The sequence below is a fragment of the Aplidium turbinatum genome, chromosome 11, assembly GCF_918807975.1.
Source record: "Aplidium turbinatum chromosome 11, kaAplTurb1.1, whole genome shotgun sequence".
In the NCBI taxonomy this organism is placed as follows: domain Eukaryota; kingdom Metazoa; phylum Chordata; class Ascidiacea; order Aplousobranchia; family Polyclinidae; genus Aplidium; species Aplidium turbinatum.
The window spans coordinates 14,285,660-14,312,491 of NC_137482.1; the positions used below are offsets into that span (position 1 = coordinate 14,285,660).

The following is a 26,832-nucleotide window of genomic DNA, read 5'->3' on the forward strand; positions in this document are numbered from 1 at the left end:
ATCTGCATGTCAAACATACATAAGTTTTAACCAAGTTGTTAACACAAATGCTGTACAGTTGTACATATTCGAAGTTTCAAACATGGTGAAAATGTCAACACAAAAAATCACCACCAAACAGGCAATACAACTGCAAAAACACATTAGTTTTTTCAAACGGCTTATCATGTCAATATTGGGAAATAAATACATTGCCACTCACAGAAACAAATAATGTACTAGACTACAAGTGATTAAATTTTGCTTCTATTGCTGCCACATCAGTTCAAATTCAAAATTCCTAGACCCACAGCACAACATAAGAATATTTGCATTTTAGCACTTTAACAACAATGCGTACTGAGCAAAAACAACGCACTTTTCGTCAACGCGAGACCCATGGTGCGACATACACCAGCAAGATTATATTCGATCATAAACGTAAAAGCGAAATAATTCTGATACAAAGTACAGCATCTGCAAATTAGAAGTCATTAATTTGCTTTACCAAACCCCCAAAACAAACATTGGTTAGGTTCTCCTTCATATAACACCAATTGTCCACCTTATCAGTTTCTCTAAAGGGTCTGCTACTATTCGGAGAGTCCGATTTGGTGAGTCTGATTCGGTGAGTCCGATTCGGTGAGTCCGATTCGGTGAGTTTCTAACTTCTAACCCCTAACCTTAAGCCCTAAACCCTAACCCTAAAACGGCAATGATAATTAGGCTACGGTACCCGATAATTAAAAAAAAAAAATTGAAAAAATCCCCCGTTAAGGGATCGTACTCACCGAATCGGACTCACCGAAACGGGCCATTCCGTCTCTAAATGTTCTTGTTTCATTTTTGTTCAAATTTTGTTTAACCTTGAAGAACTGCAATGTTGTGAAAGATCGTAAGTGGACACTTAATTTAAAAATGCGTTTAAAATTACATCTTTTCGTGTCATTTCATTATAAATATTACACTTTTTCAAGTCTCTCATGGAATAAATTCTCGCTTGTTGACAACGTTCTGATCTCACCTCAGTTGGATGAGGGCAATTGGCAAGACACTTGATACACCACAATTAATGATGATCAGATTACAAGTGCAGCCACATTATAACCCAAATACTCTTTTAAAAAAAGGTTATCAAAGTTTTTTGCAGACACAATCATACTGGCATCATTGCCATTAGTACAAAATAAAACCTTTACCATAACTTAAACACAGATTTGTGGAAAAGAGAAATTGTTTGACATATTTTGTCAAGTCACATGCTACAAAACCTCAAAACAGCTGTAATTTTTATACGAATCCTGCACAGTAACAAAACAAAATGCGATGATATGATTATGAAATTCTCAAATAATATTATTTAGCAAATTGCAATCATCTAATGAGTACGTACCGTGAAAACAGTTTAAGCAAATATGTGCTCTGAAAAGTATTCTGTTTTTTTTATTTTACACTGAAAAAGTTTAAAAATGCATTTTTAAACTAAAAAAAAAAGATTAGAAATCTGATTACTACTAAGACTATGTCTACATGTGGTAAGATGCAGTATTGAAAAAACAGTTCAGTCATAACTAAACTGAGTTTCTATTATGAGGTAGCCTTATGTGACACTACACATTTAATTGATGAATGGTATGACACTTGTTTATTGCAAAAAAGTGGACCAGCAAAAAGATAGTTGAGTAACATAAACGTCGCCAAAACAGAGGACATGAGTAACTCTTTGCAAAAGCAGTTCTGTAATCACTCTGACAAATTGCTGACTTTTTATAGCAAGGTTAAATAGAGAGACTTCTTATAAGCAAACCAGCAATTGAAAATATTCTACACGACCGTGAGAAAAAGTTCAAATATTGGAACTCTTCAAGGCTTGTTCAAGTTCAAGGCGACGTTGCTGAACCTTTGAGTAAAAGTATCTTGTTACAGCTTCCTGCGACCAGGGAGAATAATAGAAATCTGAATCTCTCTCCTCTGTTTTGCTTCCTGTAGCATCTGTCATAGTCTTCAGGTCACGAGTCTGTGATGACGTCCAGTCTGTGACAAACTCTTGGGGATTTTCAGAAAAGCCCATATAAAACTCTCTTTGAATACGGTGTTGCTTGACTGTGGCAACCGTATCATGGATCCTTTTATCCAACTCTGAAATTTCTTGTTGGTTGGTTGTTGACAATAGAAATGAGCTCATTTGGGTTTTTAAGCTATCATCTATTTCAACATCAATGTCATACAACGATTGCTTCTTTGCATCAGCCGGGTTCACACTGATCACATGATGAATGACGATTGGATCAGGTGGGTGAAGCAGAGGTTGTAATAATTGAGGAATTTCTGCAAATCTAACTCGAGACTTTCCAAATATTTGTTCAAGAAAGCTATCACAATTAATAAACTCTCTTTCATGACTGTCTTGAAGATTGAATAACTTTATGTATTGCCACAAAGATTCCATGATTTTAGGCCTTGAAAGAGTGTAAATGCCTAATAGTTTTCCAAGGCGACTATCCACTTTAAATTGCGGTGGCAAATGGTTTAACATAAACAACATGGTACAACGGACATTTTTCTCACCATGACGTTTTACTTGAAAGCCATCTGTTTCTTGAGTGCTGGGTGTACGATGCCACTCAACCAAATGATTGTCAGGTCCATATAAGTCTTTGTCTAATTCAATGACAAGACTTTTAAAGAAGGAAGAAAATTTACGTTTTGGTTTCAATCCCTCAGATCGATTGAAATGGACAGGGTCATCCAGCAGTCTTCCTTCCACTCTGAGTTCCCAAGATGCTTTTGAATTGTCATCCTTTACTTCGGCATCTGACTTGGCAGGAAAACATTGATTTGAAATGAAAATTCGAAGTTTGCATTTAACTTTGAGTGGCCGTTTTAACGCTTCCTGAATATCTAACCGCTTCCTCGTTATAGTGGAATCTAATTTTCTTTCAAATGAAAGAAGGTCCATATATGCCTGCGACTCTGGAACCAGATCTTGAAGAGAATGTGGAAGCACCTTGTCTGACAACTTCTTTTTCTTGAGCATTATCTGTTTATTTCTAGCATCAATAGTTCCATTTGCCATTTGTCCTGCAAGCGATCCTGAGTGAGCAGCACGCTTTCGAGATGCAATAACATCTGTTCTAGATGGTGGAACACCAGATCGACTTGCTTGATGTCCATAAAATGGTAGCTGCTGTCCTTGATAGTGTGTTCTTTGATTTGAATTCATAATTTCAGTTGAATGTTAAACCACTGTTTATGAAGCAAGCCACTATAAATGCCTAAGTAACAAAAAATATGTAAATGTAGGTTAGTGTGTGGGATGCATTAATTATGAAGATTTAAAGTTTAGCAACAATCATGTGCAGGCTTGATGGCATCTGAAAAGCCCAATGTGGCCAATTGGTCATATTATTAATGATCTTTGATTGTGGGAACCATAAATAAACATCATAATGGACACTAATCATCATCAGACCCTGTTCCTTTGTGAATGATACTAACACCTGCCTTCTGACATACGTTTAGGGAACGTTCAAATATTACGTAACGCCTTCGAGGGGGAGGGGGGGGGGTTTATGCAAAGCGTTACGTTAGCGTCACATCGGGGGGAGGGGGTTTAAGCAAAACGTTACGTAACGCTTTCGAGTACGGAATGGTAGTTTTTAGTGCTGAGTTTGTAGTGAAAAAACGTTACATGGGGGAGGGGGGGATTGAAAAAAGCGTTACGTTGGCGTTACATGGGGGAGGGGGGGGTCAAAAATTCGGAAAAAAAGCGTTACGTAATATTTGAACGTTCCCTTAGATGTGTTTTAACCAACCTCACTGGAAGCAAACTTTTTTTACTTAACTGCAAACCACTAGGGGATACCAGGCCTTGAAATATCCGGCGGTCATGACCTTCGGAATGACCTCGAATGTCTGCCGAAGCCGACTCATTGGTCGGTCATAAATGACCGCCGCAAAATTCTTGACAAAAATAGAGCTAATGCAGCAAAATATATTTTAAATTTGAATTGTTACAATTGTTTGTTTAACGCGAACAAATACGGAGCTGAAACAATAATAGTATAGGCAATTGCTTTAAACATCACATTAGAGTGGCGTGGTTAACGAGCGGATGGCAAAAGTAGCCATTTTTACATCATTTCAATGCCTTGCAATGTTACCTTGAAATAAAGTTGTCTGAACTTTTCGGCAGAATATGTATTCTAATTTTAACAATGAGGATTATTGCGTTACATTGATCGTTTTTTAAAAAGAAACGTCACAGAGAAGCAAGTCTCAGCTGGGTTCCGCACGTGCTTAGGCGAATGTGGCGACCTTATTCACGCTGATACTGATAGAAATAGAATTTCTGCACTGCGCCAGCAGTGATCGCTTGGCACAACGATTCTATAACGCGAAAACCACGGAATAAGTGATCGTAGTTGCTTTTATAATAAGGAAATTTGGATTGTTGTTTTCAATTGTGTCTATTGCGTCATTACACGACTGTCATTAACGCACTGATTTATTTGCAAGCAATCTGCTCCAGTACACTTCAGGGTCGGTTAATTAAGCCATCAACCATTACAGAGTTATTCTGTTGCAGAAAATCTTCTTCTACAAACACGACTAAACAATACTGATAGTGTGATTTTGTGCAAAACCTACATGCAAAAAATATGTCCGGTTGAGATATTAAATGTCCGCTGAAAGGGCCAGTCCGGTAGGACATGCTTGACCGCCGGAAAAAAGTACAAATTTCGAGGCCTGGGATACAGTATCCTTTTCCTGTGATGCTGAGAAAATTCTGAGAAGCAAACAGTTCAACAAACCATATGATTACAGGAGGTTCTTTTTTTGACAGTAAAACAAAATTTCCAGTGCTTGCCTCTGAAATCTTAGCCATATTTAAGAGGTAATTAGCAAAAAATTCCCCAGGATGACGATCTTGACTACCAGGGTGGATGTTTTCATAAACATTTTTAGAGATTACTTTTAACTATGGCTTAGATTCTGTAGGCAAACGCAGGAAGTTCACGTTTTACTTGGTAAGTACCTCCTAGGAAAAATCGCTTGGAAAAAATCTCCCAAAAATCTCCACCTTTATAGTTATTGTCTGGTGAGATATTTCATGATAACTGCACACCAGTGTTGAGCAGAGTGTGAATTTTGATTTTTGCATGGAACTGTTATACTTATATCACCATAACTATAGCCGCTTCTGTTAAAGTATGCGGTGATAAAGCAGTGTTTGAAAATTAATATTTTTAATTTACCTGGCCACCAAGCCTACTTGTTACAAGTTAGACGGTAAAATGCAATGGACATTGGACAAGAGCAGTCATTCGGTATATATCTTTTTTCATGTCACATTTATGTTATTTATCTCTAATGGAGTGCGCCGGAGCAGCGCAACAAATATGTTACACAACCAACACGCTGATTGACATCGTAGTTACCAGTTTTGCACACAGAACTGTGATAATCTTGTTTAGGAGACGAGTATTTGGGGGCTATATGACCTGGAATTTCTTTGTTCAGCAATTTTATCGCACTTAGTTTATGTAATTTTGTATTTTTTCTAATTTTTGAGATCCACAGGCAGCAAAGAGCTCAGCTGTATCAAACGTACATACAAACGATTTTTGCGGGATGCAACCTAGTTCGTACCCTCAATTCGTACCCTAAAAGATCAATTGAGAATAAATTAAAAAAAGCGAAAGTCGCTGATCGCAGTTTCCGCAAACATTTTTCCGCAGTTTCCGCTAACCTTTACCCTAACTCTAACTATAGAGTAATCCATGCTCTAACCCTAACCCTTGCTGATGACAGTTTCCCAAACATTTTTTCACAGTTTCCGTTAACCGCAGTTTCCGCTTACCCTAACTCTAACCATCGAGTAATTTATGCTCTCTAACCCTAACTCTCGATGATCGCAGTTTCCGCACATATTTTTCCGCAGTTTCTGCTAACCCTAACGTTTGTTTGCGGAAACTCCGATCAGCGACTTCGACTTTGTGCTATTAAACTGCGATCAGCAACTTCGACTTTTTTAATTTTTTCTCTTGATCTTTTCAGGGTATGAACTGTTCAGGGTACGAACTAGGTTGCACCCATTTTTGCGTACATAATTATTCCTATAACAAAATATTCCATGATCGTTGCAATCCATCTTAAACTTTAGCCTTAGGGGTCGCATGAAACAATGACATACGGTAGTTGAAAGGACCAAATTTCTTCACTTTTCTGATATGTGTTTCTCAGCAGTCGAGTGTAGCAATAATTGACAGAGATAGACACATGTTTTGCCCATGAGGCTGGGCTCATCAGCATCATTACTAATTCATGCCACACAGTTTTCAACTGCTGCTTTGAATTGTCAATTGAATCCTTACCTTTGTGGAAAGAAAACTACTAAACTAACTGCCACATAATACACACATGGGTCATTTCCTGTCAACTCAACAGGGTGTGCAAGCTCGATCGTCTTAGATTTTCTTGAAATTTACACTAAAGTTTCATATTGATGTATAATGAACAAAAAAAAAATTTCAGCTCATTATCTCAAGACGTTTAGAAATTACAGCCCTTCAAAGTCACCAAGGTCCTTCAAAATGTGTTCGCATGTAGATTTTCCTCCATGTTTGGGTCTTCATAACTTTTAACCTAAAGCATTCACAAAGCTGAAATTTGGTATTCTGATTAAGAAGCAGCCCTAGTTTTTATATCTACCACCAAAATTGCTAATTTCAAATTAGTTTTAGATATCATCATCATTGTCAGCCATTTTTATTCCACTGCAGGATGAAGGCCTTCCCCATATCTTTATAATTTTGTCTGTCTTTGCATGTTTGTGTCCAGTGTTTGTCGAATTGGTAGAGTTAGATATAGAACCTTTCAAAAATTGAAATTTTTTACATTTGAAAGTTTTTTATCAATTTTTGATGTCCGTTATCTCCCAAACCAATAGTCACAGAACTACCATTTTGCATATCATTAATCTATACTAGTTGATATATAACCACCATGAGACTGACACCAAACAAATGTGAAATTATTGAAGTTTGGAGGGTGTAAAGATGGTTCGGGCTTCATCTTTGCACTCACCAAACTTCAATAATTTCACATTTGTTTGGTGTCAGTCTCATGGGGGTTAATTATATCAACTAGTATAGATTAATGATATGCAAAATGGTAGTTCTGTGATTATTGGTTTGGGAGATAGCGGACATCAAAAATTGATAAAAAATTTTCAAATGTAAAAAATTTCAATTTTTGAAAGGTTCTATATCTAAAAGTAATTGGAAATTAGCAATTTTGGTGGTAGATATAAAAACTAGGGCTGCTTCTTAATCAGAATACCAAATTTCAGCTTTGTAAATGCTTTAAATTACAAGTTATAAAGACCCAAACATCGAGGAAAATTTACATGCGAACACATTTTGAGGGATCTTGGTGACTTTGAAGGGCTGTAATTTCTAAACGTCTTGAGATAATGAGCTGAAATTTTTTTTGTGTTCATTATACATCAATATGAAACTTTAGTGTAAATTTCAAGAAAATCTAAGAGGGTCGAGCTTGCACACCCTGTTGAGTTGACATGTAATGACCCATTTGTGTATTATGTGCAGCTTTCAAAGTCTGTAGCAACCTTTAAATGCTTTCGAGTGCCCTAAAAATTTGACAGAATTATTTTTTCAGGTATTGACACGATACAAGAGGGTGCCCCATTGAATTAAAAAAAATTTCAATTTATGAATCACCCTAATATGCACTGTTGAGAAGGAGAGCTCTTTCTGGCGTCAGCAGCACTCATCACTTCTACCTGGGGTCCTGAACAATGTTGCCACTCTCTTGTCAAGGAAAAGTACTAGATTTGACTGAAAAAAACACTAGATTTACTAAAAAAACACTAGTATCATAAATACTCGATCATTTACATGGATAATGTACAAAAATGACAGCCATTGACGTCAGTGAGTGTTAAAAATACTTAAAATTTCAAAATATAACTGAATTTCCTTGAAAGCCCTGAAGTCATAGCCGTAGGAGAGTAAAACATTTTGGGGGGGCAAACAAAATTTGCCCAAAATTTTTAAATTTTCTCCAAATTTGACCTTTGCAAATTAATATATTGTCAAAAACGCAACATTACTCACAATCTTTGAGGTAGTGTAGTCTAAGAACTCTACACTCATCAACTTGGCAGTGCATGACATTAAGAGTACACTCTTTGACAGAGATGTACGTATACACCGCAAATTCTATGCCGTAGACTTGCGGCGTAGACTTTTTGTTTACGCTTACGCATGCGGCCACATTTTTTTGGATAGTTGTCGCTTGAGGCTACGCCGTAAAGTTTTCGCGGTTTTTTAGCGCATAGCGTCATACTTTTTAATAGCATACTTTTTAATGTCTTAACTGTTGTTTGCATTTTTTTTTATCAAACTTTCCAACTTTTGATTAAGTTGGAAGAATGTTTTTAATGGGCAAAGACATATTGAAACCAAAACGCAACAAAATGTCAGATGAACACTTTCAGATGCTTGTTTCTTCGTGGAAATTCAAAATAAAACTTGTTTGTTTCGAGTGGTTTATACAGTGTGAATGTTTGGCACCTAGCAAATAAAATGAGTTTAAGCTAGTGTATGCGCTGACGCCGCCAACTTTTTTTACAAGTTACGTTGACGCATACAGCGTATGGTTTTTCGAACGTTTGCGTTAACGCTTACGGCGTCAATATTTTTTGTATGTGGGTACATCACTGCTCTTTGATTAGGCTATACTGTAATAAACAAGGGTAAACTGGTGCCTCGTCTTCTACCATTATAATCCACAGCCGAAACGTAAGCGACTAATGTAAGCCTAGCATGTAAGCCTTACATAATGTAAGCCGACGAAATGTAAGCCTATCATAAGGTAGGCCTACCTACGTACGTTACGCTACCTACTTTGAACACTTTTCACAGTTATTTGTGTGTATTTTTTAAAGTATTTATGCTAAATATCTCAAATTTGGTCATCACTGGGTGTAACTAGACAAAAAACTCGCTGTCCACTTTGAAAAGCACTACAAACACATTGATGCAGCCAAACAAAAAATAGGTGGGCTACTTTGAACACTGTCCAACTTATGCACAGCAAAATAAGGCTAAATCGCTAAAAAAAAACACTAGATAGCAAAAAAAAACACTAGATCTAGTGGAAAAACACTAGGAGTGGCACCACCGGTCCTGAACCACTCAAGAGCCAGCATTGTGCTTTGTGGCTCTTGCTTTTTGTTTAGTGTTTATGCGGCTGCGGCATGTCAAAAACTGCGTTGCCACATTAAATTTTGAGAACGGTTGACAAAAGGAAAGCTTTTAAAATGCTATCAACTTATTTGTATCTCTTGTTCATCAGGATCAGATTATAAGGCGATGTCCTCAGTCTCCAAAATAATTTACGTCGGAAGGACTTTCATTTTGCATTGCTTTTATTGAGTTATATCGCTTTTCATTTATTTACCTTCTTGATTTTTGTTTTGTTGATTTCTCTAGCATTCTTGCAACACAGCAACTGGCTAGTTTACATTCAATTTGCATTGAAGTTTCAATAGTTTGGGCATATGTTAAATATCGATTGAAAGTGACTTCACCTTAATTTTTATAATTGCAGAGACCTCTGATGAACTATCGTTGTTCACAACTTTTCATAAAATATTTTTCCTATGATATTTGGTTTGTGTTTGAATCTTTATCCTCGGACTGACAAAGCCTTGATAGGTTTCTGGTAGTTTTGCATACTTGTAGTAGAGGCTTTTGACTCAAGGCCGGTCACTGAGATTGACAGTATTGTTGAAGTATTGTTGCCGGGGAATTACTTCATCCATTAGGTGCCGCTAAATGGAGAGCAGTCCTGAGAATGCGTAGCTCAAGCGCACACTCCGAAAGTCGAACTAACGGCGCTTGAGCTTCTTCGCTCATGAAGTCACACGCTAACCAACTGAGGATTGAGCTATCGGTGTAGACTACGTTTTGAAGTTTGCCTGTTTGAGATTTGCGTTTTAAAGCTTGCTTGTTTTAGAACGGAATTGACCGTTTGTTAATAAATCATTTCTTTACCGTAGCTCAATTCAAAGTATGGTAGATTTCTTCAATCAATCAATCAATCAATGTTTTATTTGTCAGTAACAGGAACATAGGTACATGTTTGAAATGTGCAATATACACAGTACCAAAGTTACACAAGTTCCCATACCGACAGGGAGACAACGAGACAACCATACGGTCTACTAGTCAATTGCCACCCTACCAAATCTAATCATACCTAATCTACCTACCCTACTATACCATACCTAATATACCTACCCTACCTAATCAAAAAACCACTTACTGACTTCAACACCATTCGTCATAGCACATGACTAGGGAACTGTGTTCCAAAAGCTAGTGTAATTTGATATTGCCAAAAAGAACCCGCAGCATCAGGCTATAACAGATCGTTTGAATCTACACTGTGAAGTAAGCAACGATCATGCTGCTAAAAGCGAAACTCATTCAACTACTTCTTCAATGTTAATAGTGATTGATAGAAATAACTCAGCAAAGCATATCATATCGTGAATTCACTAGCCACAACTCGTAAAAATTGCGTTAGTGTCAAGTTGCTGTGAAGTAACAATTATTCAATATCTCTACCGGTCACCCTGTAACGAAATCATACCATGAGTTCACACTATCGCGAGAATAGTGTAGTAGATACTGTGGTAGATACAAGATAGGACTATTGTAGGACTATCTTCCCAAAAAATAAAGTTTTTTTTTCTATTTCGCTTCTAAGTTTGGTGGCTGTGCAATTTTAAGATAGTGGTAACACTGTTTTATCGATGCATATTTTAAACTTTTGGGTTTTGCCATTTTTCCCTTTTGTTGGTGTCAAATTCAATCTATCAATTAATCAATGTTTTATTTGTCAGTAACAGGAACATAGGTACATGTTTGAAATATGCAATATACACAATACAAAAGTTACACAAGTTCCCATACCGACAGGGAGACAACGAGACGACCATACGGTCTACTAGTCAATTGCCACCCTAAATTCGTATGTTTACTTTGCCGTTTTGTACATGTTTGCGCCAGCAGCAAAAAATAAATTGAATTGAAGATACAATTGTAAATAATACGAATAAAATGGCAATCTCGGTACCACAAATAGATATGAAGCAGCGAAATGCGGTAGGCACTTTTACGTATTGCACTGCCCGAAGAGGCAACCGCAACCATGCGTATCGTATATGACATTACTGGTGTTTTAGTCACAACTTTTCTCATAAACTTCATTGTTTGCAGTCACTACGATTCTTCTTGCACTCAGTTCAGTTGAAGAAGAAAAAATAGTATTAGCAGAGGGTGGGAATCGAACCCATGCAATCGAAATTATTACTCCTCTGCCCTAACCATTAGGCAACGTTGGTTGTGGCGATGCATGCAGTTAAATTTCTTTGTATCAAAATCTTTCGATAAAGACGACCAGTTAATCACGTGTTGAGTCATGTCACGCATGATAGCGCTACCAACGTCAACGATGTCGTATGTCACGCATGGTTGCGGTTACCTTTTCGGGCAGTGCAATACGTAAAAGTGTCTACCGCGAAATGCGGTAGGTACTTTAACGTAGTAGCACGCAAATCAGCTGACTTCAGTCATGTGACTCAACACGTGATTATGTGGTCGTCTTTATCGAAAAATTTTGATACAAAGAAATTTAACTGCATCCCCACAACCTGCGTGGCCGAATGGCTTAGGGCAAAGGAGTAGTAATTTCGATTGCGTGGATTCGATTCCCACCTTCTGCTAATACTATTTTTTCTGCGGTAACTGAACTGAGTGCAAGAAGAATCTTAATGACTGCAATCAATGGAGTTAATAAGGAAAATTGTGACTGAAATACCAGCACTGTTGCCACTCTATTCACAAAAAAAACACTAGAATCATAAATACACGATCATTTACATGCACAATGTACAAAAATGACAGCCAGTGGCGTTAGTGAGTGCTAAAAGTCCTTAAAATTTCAAGATAGAACTGAATTTCCTTGAAAGTGAGAGCCCTGAAGTCATAGCCGTAGGGGAGTAAAACATTTTGGGGGGGCAAACAAAATTTTCCAAAATTTGGCCTTTGCAAATATATTGTCAAAAACGCAGTATTACTCACAATCATCTCTGTGGTAGTGTAGTCTAAGAACTCCACACTCATCAAATGTAAGCTGACGAAATGCAAGCCTACTATAAGGTAGGCTACGCTACCTACTTTAGTCTACTTTGAACACTTTTCACAGTCATTTGTTTGTATTTTTTAAAGTATTTATGCTAAATATCTCAAATTTGGTCATCATTGGGTGTAACTAAACAAAAGACTCGAGTCCACTTTGAAAAGCACTACAAATACATTGATGCAGCCAAACAACAATAGGTGAGGGCTACTTTGAACACTGTCCAAACTTATGCACACCAACATAGCGGCAAAATCGCTAAAAAAAACATTAGATAGCAGAAAAAAACACTAGAATACTAGATGCAACCCAAAAACATTAGATCTAGTGGAAAAACACTAGGAGTGGCAACACTGAGTATCAGGAATGTCATATACGTCACGCATGATTGCGTTATGGAATTCGGACAGTGTACTACGTTAAATTGCCTACCGCGAAATGCGAAAGAGGATTGAGGAAAGACCAGTAGGGTTGCCAGATTGGGCGCTTTTACGCCCAATTGGGCTACTTTTGATTTCTCAAGCGCCAAAAATTCGCGTTAGGCGTCACGCGTGCTTTTTTGGCTAGCGCCCAATTGGGCTACTTTTTTTTTAAATATAATATAACTTTTATGTAAAAATTGTATTATGTTTAAGATTTTTACCTAATTCGTAGTTATTTCATTGAGGAGCAGCGTTTTTGGAGGCTTCGGTCAGGCAAGGTTACCAATTTGGTATAAAGATGCCAATTTTCAAAAATGTGCAAGTTTAGGCTTTAATATCTGGCAATCTTGACTACTTAGTGATCCATGTTTTCTTGAAAATGCAGTGGACATCAGTTCAGTTTGTTTTTATTTCTGACCATCGTAACGAAAAACAATATCTGTGTCAAACATAGCAAGGGTCTAGAAAAAGGTAGAAGCGACAAAAAAGGGACGCTATAACGTGCATGATGCCAAAGCAGGACAATCAGTTATGGCTTGGTCGCAACACCTTAATAAGGTTTTTACAAATGTAGAAAGAAAAATGAGACAAAAAAGGCTAGTGATTTTTTTTTAACAATTTATATGAGTAAAAAAAAAACAAGACAAAAAGATAGTTTCTACGTTGATCGTCACAACATTCTGGTTTCTGAAATCTGCACGGCGCTTCACAACATTTTTACTAGGTTGCCCCTAAAATTGTGATCAGCTTAAAATTGCTAGGCTACATAAGGATAGTTTAATTAAAAATACTGTTCTTCATTTGAATCTTCTTTACCACTCCAAGAGTCAAACATACGTTCATTGATTACGATATAATGTGAAACAAAAAAGTCAAGTAATTATAGGCCTATAGCTTACCGGTCTTAAACAAGCTTGATTTTAAGATGTACAGACTCGGCTGAAGTCTCGATTTTTCAAAGCAAAGTTTCAACAGTTTAATGCTTGCTTGTCAGTGTACTGATTTTTATTTCAGCAAGTTGGTGTTTTGATAAAGTTTATCAGACCTACAGGCTCTCCATATATGATATCTTGAAATATAGGTAATGTTATCTTACTAGAGTGTATGTGAAGATGAATCGAGTAAATTTGGGACGTGTAACCTTAAGCAGAAGTGAAATTAATCTGATTCGACTGCTTTCTCGTTGTGAAGAAATGATTTCAATTCAAGGACAACTGGAAAATTGGCGGATTAAACAAGTAGGCTAAAGCATCCAATGTTACTAGATTAATCTAAAGACGTTGTACTAATATATTTTAATTTGTGGAAATGTTTATTGGGATGCAATTTAATTCGTACCATGAACAATTCGTACCGTCAGTTCGTACCTTGAAAAGATTGAGAGAAAAAAAAATAAAAAAGCCGAAGTTGCTGATCGCAGTTTCCGCAAACATTTTAAAATTTTCCCCAAAAAAACAAAAACTCTTAAAATCATTACCAGAAATTTTAAAATGTTTGCGGAAACTTCGATCAACCCTAACCCTTTTATAATGTTTGCGGAAACTGCGATGCGATCAGCCACTTCGGCAAACTCTTAAAATCATTACCGGAAATTTTAAAATGTTTGCGGAAACTGCGGAAAATCGGAAACTGCAATCAGCGACTTCGGCTTTTTTTTTTTTTTCTCTTGATCTTTTCAGTTTGTTTGTTTGCGGAAACACCCTAACCCTTTTAAAAGGCAGTGGCTATTTGACCGGCGCCGGTCTTTGAATCTGAAACACTATTTGACCGTCATTACGTCATTATACCATCACTTTTTTTCTTTTTCTCTTTCCAAGCAAAAGACGAGAAGCGCGCTGTTTCTAACTTCTAAATCCGACTATTTGGTTCAACTCGTCACGTGGCGAGTGCGATACGTCGCCGCCTCCTATTCTAGAGGGACTGAGTTCGATACCACGCGCAAGCATTTTTTTTTTTTTTTAACTAAATTTTCACCCGAAGTGCATTTTTGTAGTCAATTTTTAATTTGAGTTGCATTACATTTACATACCATTAATCATTTTATTTTTCGTCATTAACGCGTCAGGGACGAAAAAGATACTAACTACAAAAATCGATATGGACCTCCCAGCACGTTAATGAACGGGAAAAAGTGGCAAAACCTTGAAGGTTTAAAACGTGCCTGAATGAAAAATTATGTAGTAGGCTATAGTTAGCACGGCCACAAACGGAAAATTACCCAGAGAAATTCTCAAGTTCCAGCAAATTAAAAAAACTCTTAACTTTATTACTCACATTTGAAAAGACATAAAAAATTGGGCTGTAGACAACTCAAATTAAAAATTGACTACAAAAATGCACTTCGTGTCAAAATTTAGTTAAAAAAAAATAAATAAAAAAGAAGAACGCTTCCGGATAGTATCGAACTCAGTCCCTCTAGAATAGGAGGCGGCGGCGTATCGCACTCGCCACGTAACGAGTTGAATACAATAGTCGGATTTAGAGCTTATATACGTGCTCTCGTCTTTTGCTTTGAAAGAGAAAAAGAAAAAAAGTGCCTTGTATAGTGACGTCATAACCGGTCAAATAGTGTTTCAGATTCAAAGACCGGCGCCGGTCAAATAGCCACTGCCCTTTTAAAATGTTTGCGGAAACTGCAATCAACCTTAACCTCGGCAACGTTTCTGCCGAAGTAAAAATGTGCTAATTTCGAAGATTGTATGTTGATGCGTGTCGAAGTTCCGATGGCCGCCATGTGCTTGTGATTGGCCGCCAAACAGCTTGCTTCAATCGGACACGTTTGGCCGCGGAGAAAAAAAGTTGTTTCGAGGCCTGTGGTAGATGGAATAATTCACAGACAATACTTCAACAACAATCAGAAACTTTACTCTGTCAATCTTGGTGACTGTGCTTGTATCAGCAGTCATTGTATACAAATTCTATGGCTAAAAATGGAGCACAAAGGCTATGACTACCATTTATGGTAATCATAGCCTCTCCATAATTTTTTTCTTACATTTTAGCTTTTTATGATATTAACAATGTCCTTTTTCTGTTTCCAGTCATCAGTTGTTGATCTTTTTGTTTGTGCAGTTTTCAATTAGTTTTTGACCAATTTCACTTCTCAGATTTTAACAAACTTGTGGTGAATTTATATGACTTATTTTTTTACAGTATGTTGACAAGTTGGAAAATCTCCTGTCTGAAACTTCACAAAGCGATAGGTATAATACAGTTATATAGTAGCTTCAATCTTTCAATCAATGTTTAAAGGAATGACAAATATCTTGTGACTATAAAAGCGCAATTATTTTTAAATTTCTACAATAATTTTAAAGGGATTATAGTTATTTTATCTACATATTTACACTACGGTACAGTAATTAATCAATCACCAATCAATTGGTTGTCTGTGTTGCCATAGGCGCCGACTTTTCAAAAAACCTTGGGGGGCGAGAAAGGTGATGACGTCATAACCATAACGCTATTTTGCTCAATGAAAATAGTCTTTGATTAAGCTTACTGTCTTGTTTATATTGACACCTAGGTCGCAAACCGAATTTATTAGAACTGCTGCTTGTTGAAACGATTAGTTTTACGCATGCAGTAGCCTACGTCTAGTAAAAATTTTGATTATGTTAGCTCATAATTGGAACAGTTGGAAAACAAGCCGATTTATTTCTTTTTCGTGGGAGTGAATAACAACAATCAAGACAGTGAAGTTATATATTACGAAATAAAACGCAAAAAAATCATGATCTCAAGCAGAGTGGAAACCCGCTATGAGTTTTATTAGCTTCGTTTTGCTAATTACTTACCTTCAAAGCGTTAACTATGGAGAAGTGTTTTCTCTTATGTTTTTTATCTAAAGTTTTTATAGTCTTTTATCAAATCCCGTATATACTCGAGTAGCCTATAGGTCGAGATGTTCACAAGTGATTTTCATCTCAAAAAGACAGGTTCAACTTATACACGGGACAAGCTCGGCAGTTTTCAAAATGAACACATTTTTGCTGTGGAAAAATCATTGCCAACGTAGATTACGGAGTGTGCAATGGCATCGGTGGAATTAAAAGTTTTGAATACGATTATTTGCAGTGACTCAAACTTAATTTTCAAATGTAATGATTTCTATCAATTTTAAACTTTATGCACTTGTTGAACAATATGCAAAGCTCAAAAGACAAAACAGAAAGAGCTGCTTTAAGAAATCAATTTTTTTTATTTTTGCGTGTAGGATATAATCGTTCTAATTACGTAACATTCCATGATCGTGGAAGTCGATGTTAAACCTTAGCGGCTGCATAAAACAATGATGTCAGGTTAGTTAGGTGATAATAGCGGTAAGAGACGTTGTTAATGCAAGCAATATCTGCGACCAAGTTAAACACCTTTTCTTTTATCGGTTTTCAATTCACAATTTACTTCACAATCACATCCTTAAGTCCTAATTTAAAGTTTGTTTAAGTGCCTTTGTAGTGTTTTTGTTCATTTTTTTAATTTTCTAATAAAAACTAGACAAATATGATGTTCTGGGTTTTTTTATGGGTTTTTTTGGGTTTTTTTAAGTGGGTTTTTTCAAAAAAACCCACCCGGGTTTTTTTGGGTCGGGTAAAATACCGACAATCCTGATGAGAAAGCCATGCGATCAGCTGCTGTTTTGCGGGCAGGAGCAACGTAGGCTATATTTCGCTTTCGGCATTCTTTAAGTCTGTTTAAATGATCTAAATCTCTTTTGCGAAGTGTTTTATCTTTGAAACACCACTTGTAATAACCATTTTTGTTGCCCCTCAACCATAAATTTACGGGGGGCGCCGCCCCCCGGCTCCCCTGGAAGTCGGCGCGTATGTGTGTTGCTATGGTTATTGTAAGTCCTAGTTTTAATTAATTTTATTTAAGTTATCCCAATTTTACATGAACAAGAGTTGTACAAATGTACAAAGAATTGCTAAATCATTTTACAACATTGCGTGTAACTACTTTGTTTAACTTCCCTTTCTTGGGTCAGTTATAATATATTTGATAACTCGCTCTCGGATGCCTTTGTTTGTATGCATTGCCACAATATAGTTCAAGAATACATTTATCATAGGAAGCCCGACGAAGATAAGTTAAAGGAGTACAAAAAAAAGATTGGATTTGTGAAAGACTTCATTGCAACCAAGGATCTGGTATTTTTCAAAGCTGTGATATTTGTTTGATGATAAACAGCATAGCTATGAATTGGTTCCAAGGTATTTCTATTGAGAGTCACAGAGGGTGTTTGTATCATTATTACTGGTCATGAATCAAGACTGTCATAAAGCCTTAAACACTAATGCAGTTTAAGGTACGGTCATGGCCTACTAGAACACGGCCTATTTGGGACAATTTCAAAGAGTCTGAATTTTTACAATGATAGCTATGACAAACATGTCATCTTCCCATTTCCAGAAGCAAGTAAAATAAGCAATATTTGCACCTAGACATAATGTTTGGCTTGTTTAACCGGAGAGTGGGTATGTACGTTGAGCACAGTTTACACAATAATATGTAAGACTTTCCAACAGCACTCTGGAGGACGGAGGTAGTATCTCTTGGTGCAATTGCATGTTCCATTTAAATATCAAGGATTTTTTGTGGATTCTATGTTGTAAGGTGTTCATTTGATGTGCCAATTTAAATTCTAGTTTTTTTTGTTTTTCGCCAAGTTTAAGTTTGCAAGTAAAATAATAATGGCTTTTGGCCAAAGATCCTGCAAAACAAAAAACCTAACGACTGTATAAGGAGACTACCTCCAGGGGGTCTGCTACTATTCGGCGAGTCCGATTCGACTAGTCCGATTCGGCGAGTTCCCTATTCGGCGAGAGCCCTTTTCGGCGAGTGCCCTATTCGACGAGTTTTTGAAAGGAAATTATCGGGTACCGTAGCCTAATTATAATTGCCGTTTTTACATTGTTTTAACGTCGCTAAACGTTGAAATCGTGCAGAAAGGAATAAAAAGAAAATGTTTGAACTATTAAATTAAAATTCGTCATGTCAGTTCAGTTGTTTTTATTTCTGACCATCATATGAAAAACAATACACGTCCACATAGCAAAGGTAGAAGCGACAAAACGCGAACGTTAAAACGTGCTTGGATGTTTCTCAGTTTCAACGTATCCTAGTCAGCAAAAGCACCCTTTTCTACACGATTTCAACGTTTAGCGACGTTAAAACGATAGGCCACACACTTGGTTAGCCTTTTCATTCTGTTACTACAATGTAAAAATGAACTAAAAACAGAGAGAGACTGTTCACCAGGCATTTGATAATAAAAGTAATTTGCGTTCTTCTGGTGACTATTTACTAGGTTACCTCCTGATGTTAAAGATGATAACTAGCTTTTGTATTTCCGACGTTTCGTCAGTCAGCACGACTGACTTTATCAAGGTGGCTAAAACAGGTTAACACAACCTGTTCAGCAACGATGGCACAACACAAAAACATACTGATAAAATGAATAAAGTAAGCAGCAAGAATCAGAATTAAAACACGCAACAAGATACCTAGAGGTTAAACTGAAAGCAGTGAATGCCTAAAACCAGTAGGCTACTTTCCAACAGCGTAAATTTATCTATCTATTGGGCCAGCGTCAAGAAACATTGAAAAGACATCAGCGTTGCTGAACAGGTTGTGTTAACCTGTTTTAGCCACCTTGATAAAGTCAGTCGTGCTGACTGACGAAACGTCGGAAATACAAAAGCTAGTTATCATCTTTAACATCAGGAGGTAACCTAGTAAATAGTCACCAGAAGAACGCAAATTACTTTTATTAAAAATGAACTGTTAGGCTAACTGGGTTCTTGGAACAAATTTTTGCTGGTCGGGATAACTAGGCTACGGTAGCCTACCCGATAATTTCCTTTCAATCTAAGCTGTAGGAGTGTAGGTCACACATTTGTTGATCCAAACTAATCATTTTAACCATAGGCGCCTAAGCCGTGGGCCTGGGGACCAGGCCCCCACGCATATTTCCGCGTGGGAGCAACTTTTTATGCGGCATTGATCCATAAAACAATAGATGAACTAGCGATCAGCAGCAGGAAAACATTTTTAAATGCAAACCGCAACAGCTTTGCAGTAAATAATCACTAGAACGAGTAGCGATGCTACAATCCCACCCCAGACAAAAAAATCTGTCATATTTACGTTGATTTAACGTCTGCAGACGCTTGCAAACAGTCTCGCTGTCGCTTTCGAAAGTCGAAACCTCTGCAGAGAATTGTTGCGGCAGTGAATCGGTTGCTGTGAAAATGAACTTGAAGTCTCGGCCCGAGGTTACCACTAACCAACGTAACAAGGGCTGGTACAAACCGCATTGCGCACAGTCGCACAAGCGGCATAATCAACACAACAACGGACTCGCGCAAACTGCATGGCGCACACACGTCCGTTGCCATAGAAACCCGATCAAAGGCGGGGAATATGCGCATCTTTTGTTTCATCTGCAACACGAAAACGGGCGTATTACAGCGAATTGGAACTTGAAAGCTGGTCAGCCATAAGTTGCGATATTGTAGTGAAAAGGGAGCAATGTCAAGTCGAAAACTTAATCAAACGTCTCTCTATAAATATTTTTCAAGGGCTGTTTACGGATGTCAGCAACTTTTAAATTTATTAAAGGTGACGTGCTGTTGACTTGATGTAAACATGAATGATTTTGCTTTTAACAGGTATATTTTCAAGCATATGATCAAGTTAGTATTTTCATTCCATTTACAGTATACCTTTTAGTAAACCTTTTCGTCTCTTGTTCGTTGCTAAACTTTATGTTGTGCTTAGCTTAAAGAGTCGCAGTCCATCAACCGCTAGCCAACGCAGACGCATAGCATGTGTTTTGGTCGAGCTTTGTTTATAATAATTAACGGCAGGTCGAACGTAGCGATAACTCCGAGTATGGCAATAAAAGCAATCCTAGTGTGACAACATAATTACGTCATCCATCTGCGTGACATTTCGCTGAATTTACGTTGCTGCTGATGAAACACGCTTTCGCCCCACGGCCAAAAAAATAGTTAGGCGCCTATGATTTTAACTATTCAAAAGTACTAACTTATAGACATAAACATTATTTTTTTTGTAACATTTTCTTTGTTTTATTTTTCCTTCATATCTTAAATTTTTCTGAAGGTGATGCAACCTTGCCAAATTTCTTTCAACTCAATAACTTACTTCGGTCACAAGCACGTTTTAACGTTCGCGTTTTGTCGCTTCTACCTTTTTCTACACCTTTGCTATGTTGACGTGAATTGTTTTTGATATCATGATCAGAAATAAAAACAACTGAACTGACATGACAAATTCAAGCACGTTTTAACGTTCGCGTTTTGTCGCTTCTACCTTTGCTATGTTGACGTGTATTGTTTTTGATATGATGGTCAAAAATAACTGAACTGACATGACGAATTTTAATTTAATAGTTCAAACATTTTCTTTTTATTCCTTTCTGCACGATTTCAACGTTTAGCGACGTTAAAACGATGTGAAAACGGCAATTGTAATTAGGCTACGGTACCCGATAATTTCCTTTTAAAAATTTCAAAAACTCGCCAAATAGGGCACTCGCCGAAAAAGGCTCTCGCCGAATAGGGAACTCGCCGAATCGGACTAGTCGAATCGGACTCGCCGAATCAGACTCGCCGAAACGGGCCATTCCGACCTCCAGGATGCAGTTGGAAAATCTTACACATTTTACATAATTATTGCATAAATTGTGCTTAACATACATATCTAATCTCCCGCAAAACAAGCCAGAAAGATGTCTAGATGCAAATACTGCTTATTTTACATACTTCTGTACTTGGGAAAATGACAGGTTTGTCATGGCTATGATTGTAACAATTAAGACTCTTAGAAATTTTCCCAAATAGCAACATGTTTGGCTATGTTCTAGTAGGCCATGGTACGGTAATTTAAGTTTGCAGCCTTACAGTTAGCTGTTATGAAAAATAATAAGTTGTCCTATGTCCTGGCTTTAATTAATTTCTGCTTACGGTATTTTATTTCCAGCCATCTGTTACTGACAAAGCTTTGGCCAATCAACTTTTGAATCCATCAAGAACACAAACTATTCCCAATCAGTTTGTTTCCCCCACAGGTAGGATAAATAACATTTTCATTTTACCATACACTTTTTTGTTGATTTTATTCTACAATAACAGGATTTTTGCTTTTCTACAAGAATTATTACCGGTATTGTGAATGATTGGCTATGCCTTTTTGCAAGAAGTGCGACGGTTCGTACGGCATATCATCCATCAACCATCATGTATTTACAGTATTGTGACCGTGCTCAAGTAGCTCATATGTTTTTATTGTCGTGCTATAAAAAAAAACTCAATGGAATTGCAGGACTGCATGTTGAATAATCCCATTATTTCAATTGCAATAATGTTTTCTAGGAAGACAGATCAAACAAGTTGCTGCCTCCCAATACAACAATCAAATGAAAAAAGACTTGTTTGCAAAAGTAATTCCAATATCTAACTTGTTTGCTTGTTAATCACGCAATGGCCCGTTTCGGGGAGTCCGATTCGGTGAGTCCGATCCCTTAAGGGGGGATTTTTGCAATTTTTTTTTTTAAATTATCGGGTACCGTAGCCTAATTATCATTGCCGTTTTAGGGTTAGGGGTTAGAGGTTAGGAACTCACCGAATCGGACTCACCGAATAGTAGCAGACCCGGTAATCAAGGGGTCTGCGAAATGTGTTTTATGAAGAGTCTTAAACTGAATTTAATCACACTTTTGTTTGTGTTGAATGTGAAGTATGCATTCGATTTCTCCATTTCGCTTCAAGGAACCTTGGTATTCATCCGGACACATCAGTGTCGGTCAGTTGTCTGTAGTGATTTCTTCATTACTCTCTATCTATGCCACCTTCTGTTTTCAAATTTATTCTTCTCTGGTTATTTTTTACAGTCTCTTTTATGCTTCCTTTAATCCTTTTCCCTTGCTGCTCTTTCCACATTAGTTTTGTTGATTTTTTACCCATTTGTTCAATATGATCCAACTACTGCAGACTGTGTTGATGCAAATGCTCGATGATATCTTCAACATCCGTACACTCTCGCAAGATCTTAGTATTTTGTTTTTTTAATCTTCTTTTTTGAGTAGTTTTAACGTATTTGCAATGATTTTGTATATTTTCAGAGCACAAGCGCAGAAGAAACAAATGGTTTAAGACAAAGAGGGTTTGTGATACTTGTCGTTTTTATGTAGCCTATTTTCTCTTTATATCTCTTGATTTAAAAAAAAATGCTGATGACGTAGTGTGCTATTTTTTCTTGCCTAACAATGTTCAACCAACTGGTGGAATTTACTTTTTCAATTTTATGTCAATGTTGTGGCTATATTCATATTCTTGTCCTCTTTGCTCTGGTCTAAACTCGTTGTTATAGCCTGCAGTCAAATCTCGTTGCTATGCCACCTCGTTACAATACCACTTTCGATCGTCCCAGGCAAAATTTAACAGAAAATACTTTTACTGCCACGTGAAGTGGCGTGCAGTCGTACGTTGAAGCAAGCAAAAGGACTGAATCTGCCTGTCGACGGCGATCTGATCAAGGAGAAGGCGTTGAAACTGACCGAGCTGATGCACATCCCAGACTTCATGGCGAGCGACGTTGTAAAAACGACAATTTCAAGAAAAGCACGTCATCACGTTGAAGACAGTGCAGGGTGAAGGTGGAGCGGTGGATTCTCAATCCCTTCTTAACAACCTCCAACTGTTTTTCCCACCCAAAACGTCAGCCAATTTTCAACCAATAGATCGGGGAGTCATAGAGCTTGAGGCCATGGACGTTTATCATTTCATTCGTTACGATGCCACTCTTGCTACTAGGCCACTTTCTCTTGATCTCGGCAGGTGGCGTAGTAACGAGATTTGACTGTATACAGTAAAGAGTACATGCCACGTCAATTTGACACAATTTGGTAGCTTATCATCTTAATAGAAAAAAATCAAAGCTAGGTTGGACTCTGGTTTATGGGACAACTTAACTAGTCGTTAACTAGTGTAAAAACTAGACCTCTTTTTTGTGGACTGTGTAAAAACTGGAATTTTTTGTTTTAAAAATGTTCCATTTGCATAAAAAATACGACTTGACCCACGCTTCCTCCTGACAAAGACGTTGTTACATTAATGCTCAAATACTGGAATCTCGGCGGTCACTGTGCTGCTAACAGGGGCGCCGGAAGCGGGGGGGCAATAGTGCCCTTTTAAGGTCATGTAAGCTACTGCGCATTTTACAATACGATATATCAATTTCAGCTACAGTATTTGCTTTTAGCTTAATTATAATTTTTTATTTCAGCCTCAAAATAATATTTACGACACAAAATTCTGTGCATCACAGTAGGTTAGCTTATATCATTATAACGTAGCATGATGCTCTTCCGTGCGATTGTTCTTTGTATACCGGACACTTATATCATTACTCGATAATGACCTGATAGAAGAGCACTATCGCTATAAGTTATCTTATCTTAAAACTTTAAAAAAATTGGCCTTTCAGTAACAAAAGTGCCCTTTTTTCATAATCCTGCCCCCCAGTGAAAAATCGTTTCGGTGCCCCTGGCTGCTAACTGTTTATTCAACAGTGTCGTATCTCAGTCACGTGATGTCGACGAAATGCTGCGTCATCAGCAAGAGCAGCACGAACGCGTAGCTGAGGACATGATATCTTTGGCTCGAAATCTCAAACACAACATCTCAGTATCCGGAAAAATTATAAGAGAGGACACAAAGGTAGGTTGAATTGAAATTTCCACAGCATTTTGAAGAGGTATAATGTCGCTAACGATTGACTTTAACCATGTTGTAACTCTCACCAGATCTTGCAACAAGCATCAAAGAAGGCGGAAGAGAACGTAACTCATTTGAAACACGAATCCTCTCGCCTTGAAACTCATTTGCGCAAAGGCACCAATTGGTCATTATGGATTGCATTGGCTGTTGTTTGTGCAACATTCATGTTTATGATATTTTTCATAAGATTTTTTCCTAAACCGAGATAGCTTATTTATGCGTGAACACTGAACAACCAATGGGTGAGAAAGCTGTACTTCGTGGCAGAACGTTACACGATTGTGGTGTTAAAAGCGGTGTTGGATTATTTCTTTAATGTTGCTATTTGATTCAAAGCCAAGCACTGTAAGTTGGGGAGATGTCAAAGAGTTTAAATTTTGACGTTTCTCTGCTATCGTGCTTTCTTCGATTTACTGTAGAAGTTGTTTTGACCAATTAAAAATGTCGGTTATTTTCGCTATGTTGATCGCAACTTAGCTTGCTGATGGTTTTGCTTGTTTAGCTTTGTAATGTGTATTTTTTGAAGCTATAGATTATAAAACATTGTGCAATATGAAGCTGTAAAAACCAATGTCACGATCAAATATCATTGTAACGTGACGTAGCAATTTTTCAGTTCAATATGGCTTTGTGCTGCGTTTGAAACTGTCATAAGTTGATTAGCTGTTGTTTTTTTTGCTGAAATTCATAATACACTATTCTAATGAACCAAGTCCTTTGATTTGATCAGGTCTACAGTTCAAGCCCTGCTTGAAGTTCAGTGTTCACTATAAACTCGGCAAGGGGTTTGTTTGGCCTTTATATACTCCGTATGTAGCTAGGCTACATATCATCATCATCGTCCTCTATTTGTTTCGTCTTTATTAGATAGGACCTGTTGTTTGTCCCAGCTAGCGGGGGTGCGTCAGTTTATACATCCCCTTTGCCATATTTCCCGCTTGTTGATGTTGAATCTTTACACCGATGTTTTCTTTAGCCATCTTTTTGTGGTCCTCGACGTTCATTCCTCAAGGCAGAAATCTTTGTCATTACTGGAGTCTTGTCATTAGACTTTCGTTCCAGATGGACATACCATCGCAACCAGTGGCTTCTAAGAAACTCACTAGTGCCATCTCTCGGATGCTTTCATTTCTAATTTTATCCTTCAAGGTTTTTCGACACATCGTTCAGAGCATCATTATTTCTGTTGTTTCCTGTAGTGTAGCCTATGTATCTTCAATCCTCATAGCCCATCCTTAAGCTTCGTATCACATTCTTCTTTTATGCATGTTTAATAAACAATCCCATCCATTTTCTGGGAAAACCCTGTTCCACACAGAATCTCAGACCCTTTCTTGAATTTGTTTCATCCAGCTCTTATTTTTGATATTACTGAATCTTGCGCTCTTCTAACCGTACTTTGTGTGATATTGTTTCAAGAATAGTTAAGATCAAACCGGCATATATGGCATCGATGATTTTGTTTGGGCAAAAGTTTCATTCTAAATTCGTTGCTACAATAGGCTACTACCGTTTCCCAGCTTTCGTACGAGGCAGACTGCCTATAGTGGGAACAGCACAATGCGGACGCAAAACTCCGCTGTTCCTACAGTTCTAGAAGTGTCAGTTGCCAATTTTTGACATTTTTTACGCTTTGCTACTCGCTTTCAGCTGAACACCTTAAATTACTTTAAAACCAACTTTACTCTTAGGGAACGTTCAAATATTACGTAACGCTTTTTTTCCGAATTTTTGACCCCCCCCTACCCCATGTAACGCCAACGTAACGCTTTTTTCAATCCCCCCCTCCCCCATGTAACGCTTTTTTACTACGAATTCAGCACAAAAAACTACCATTCCGTACTCGAAAGCGTTACGTAACGTTTTGCTTGAACCCCCTCCCTCCCGATGTGACGCTAACGTAACGCTTTGCATAAACCCCCCCCTCCCCCTCGAAGGCGTTACGTAATATTTGAACGTTCCCTTATATAACCTATAAAAAGTATAGGCCTAGTAGGCTATTTTGTAAATCAGAAAAAAACGTAACCCTTCTAGAGTTGCAGATAAGCCAAAAGCGTCTTTAGTTTCTCATCCCCATGATTTACTAGGCAGCGGGCTCTCCGTGCTGAGGCGATTCAGTGACATTTAAGTCTTCCTTACCATCGTCATTCAGGTGTGGTGAGGTCAACACCCAGTAGGGTTAACTAAACAAAGTTATGGTTTATGGAGTAGCCTACTCAGTGGAAAAACACTACATCGGAACTGAAAGTTTAGAGTTTTATTTTCAGTTTGGCAATAAGAAGCTTACTTCACGATAGGTCTGTTCAGTTAGTCTCACTGACAATTGATCTTCGAAGCTTTTCATGCAGCCTGATCAGATGAGTGTCCGGTTCGCTCACTTATAGAAT

At 37.6% G+C, this 26,832-nt stretch overlaps 1 protein-coding gene and 1 pseudogene across 1 annotated transcript; one reads left to right on the forward strand and one right to left on the reverse strand.

The window, feature by feature from the left end:
• Nucleotide 1: 1 nt before the first annotated feature.
• Nucleotides 2-3,249, reverse strand: LOC145779218 (SWI/SNF-related matrix-associated actin-dependent regulator of chromatin subfamily D member 1 pseudogene; annotated as a pseudogene).
• A 10,407-nt stretch (nucleotides 3,250-13,656) lies between these two features.
• On the forward strand, nucleotides 13,657-25,745 carry LOC145779885 (vesicle transport protein USE1-like). Its single transcript, XM_082591557.1, has 8 exons — nucleotides 13,657-13,876; nucleotides 15,792-15,841; nucleotides 17,710-17,788; nucleotides 21,648-21,735; nucleotides 22,040-22,107; nucleotides 22,789-22,829; nucleotides 24,238-24,385; nucleotides 24,472-25,745. The coding sequence occupies exons 1-8, from the start codon at nucleotides 13,751-13,753 to the stop codon at nucleotides 24,652-24,654; spliced, it is 783 nt and encodes a 260-aa protein (XP_082447683.1). The 5' UTR covers nucleotides 13,657-13,750; the 3' UTR covers nucleotides 24,655-25,745.
• Nucleotides 25,746-26,832: the final 1,087 nt, after the last annotated feature.

Excerpts from the sequence above, each read along its gene's own strand:
- LOC145779885 (XM_082591557.1), top strand. The coding sequence starts at position 13,751 with ATGAATCGAGTAAATTTGGGACGTGTAACCTTAAGCAGAAGTGAAATT. Across the intron at positions 13,877-15,791 it reads AAAATTGGCGGATTAAACAA|TATGTTGACAAGTTGGAAAA; the intron begins GTAGGCTAAAGC and ends ATTTTTTTACAG. Across the intron at positions 22,108-22,788 it reads AAAAAGACTTGTTTGCAAAA|AGCACAAGCGCAGAAGAAAC; the intron begins GTAATTCCAATA and ends GTATATTTTCAG.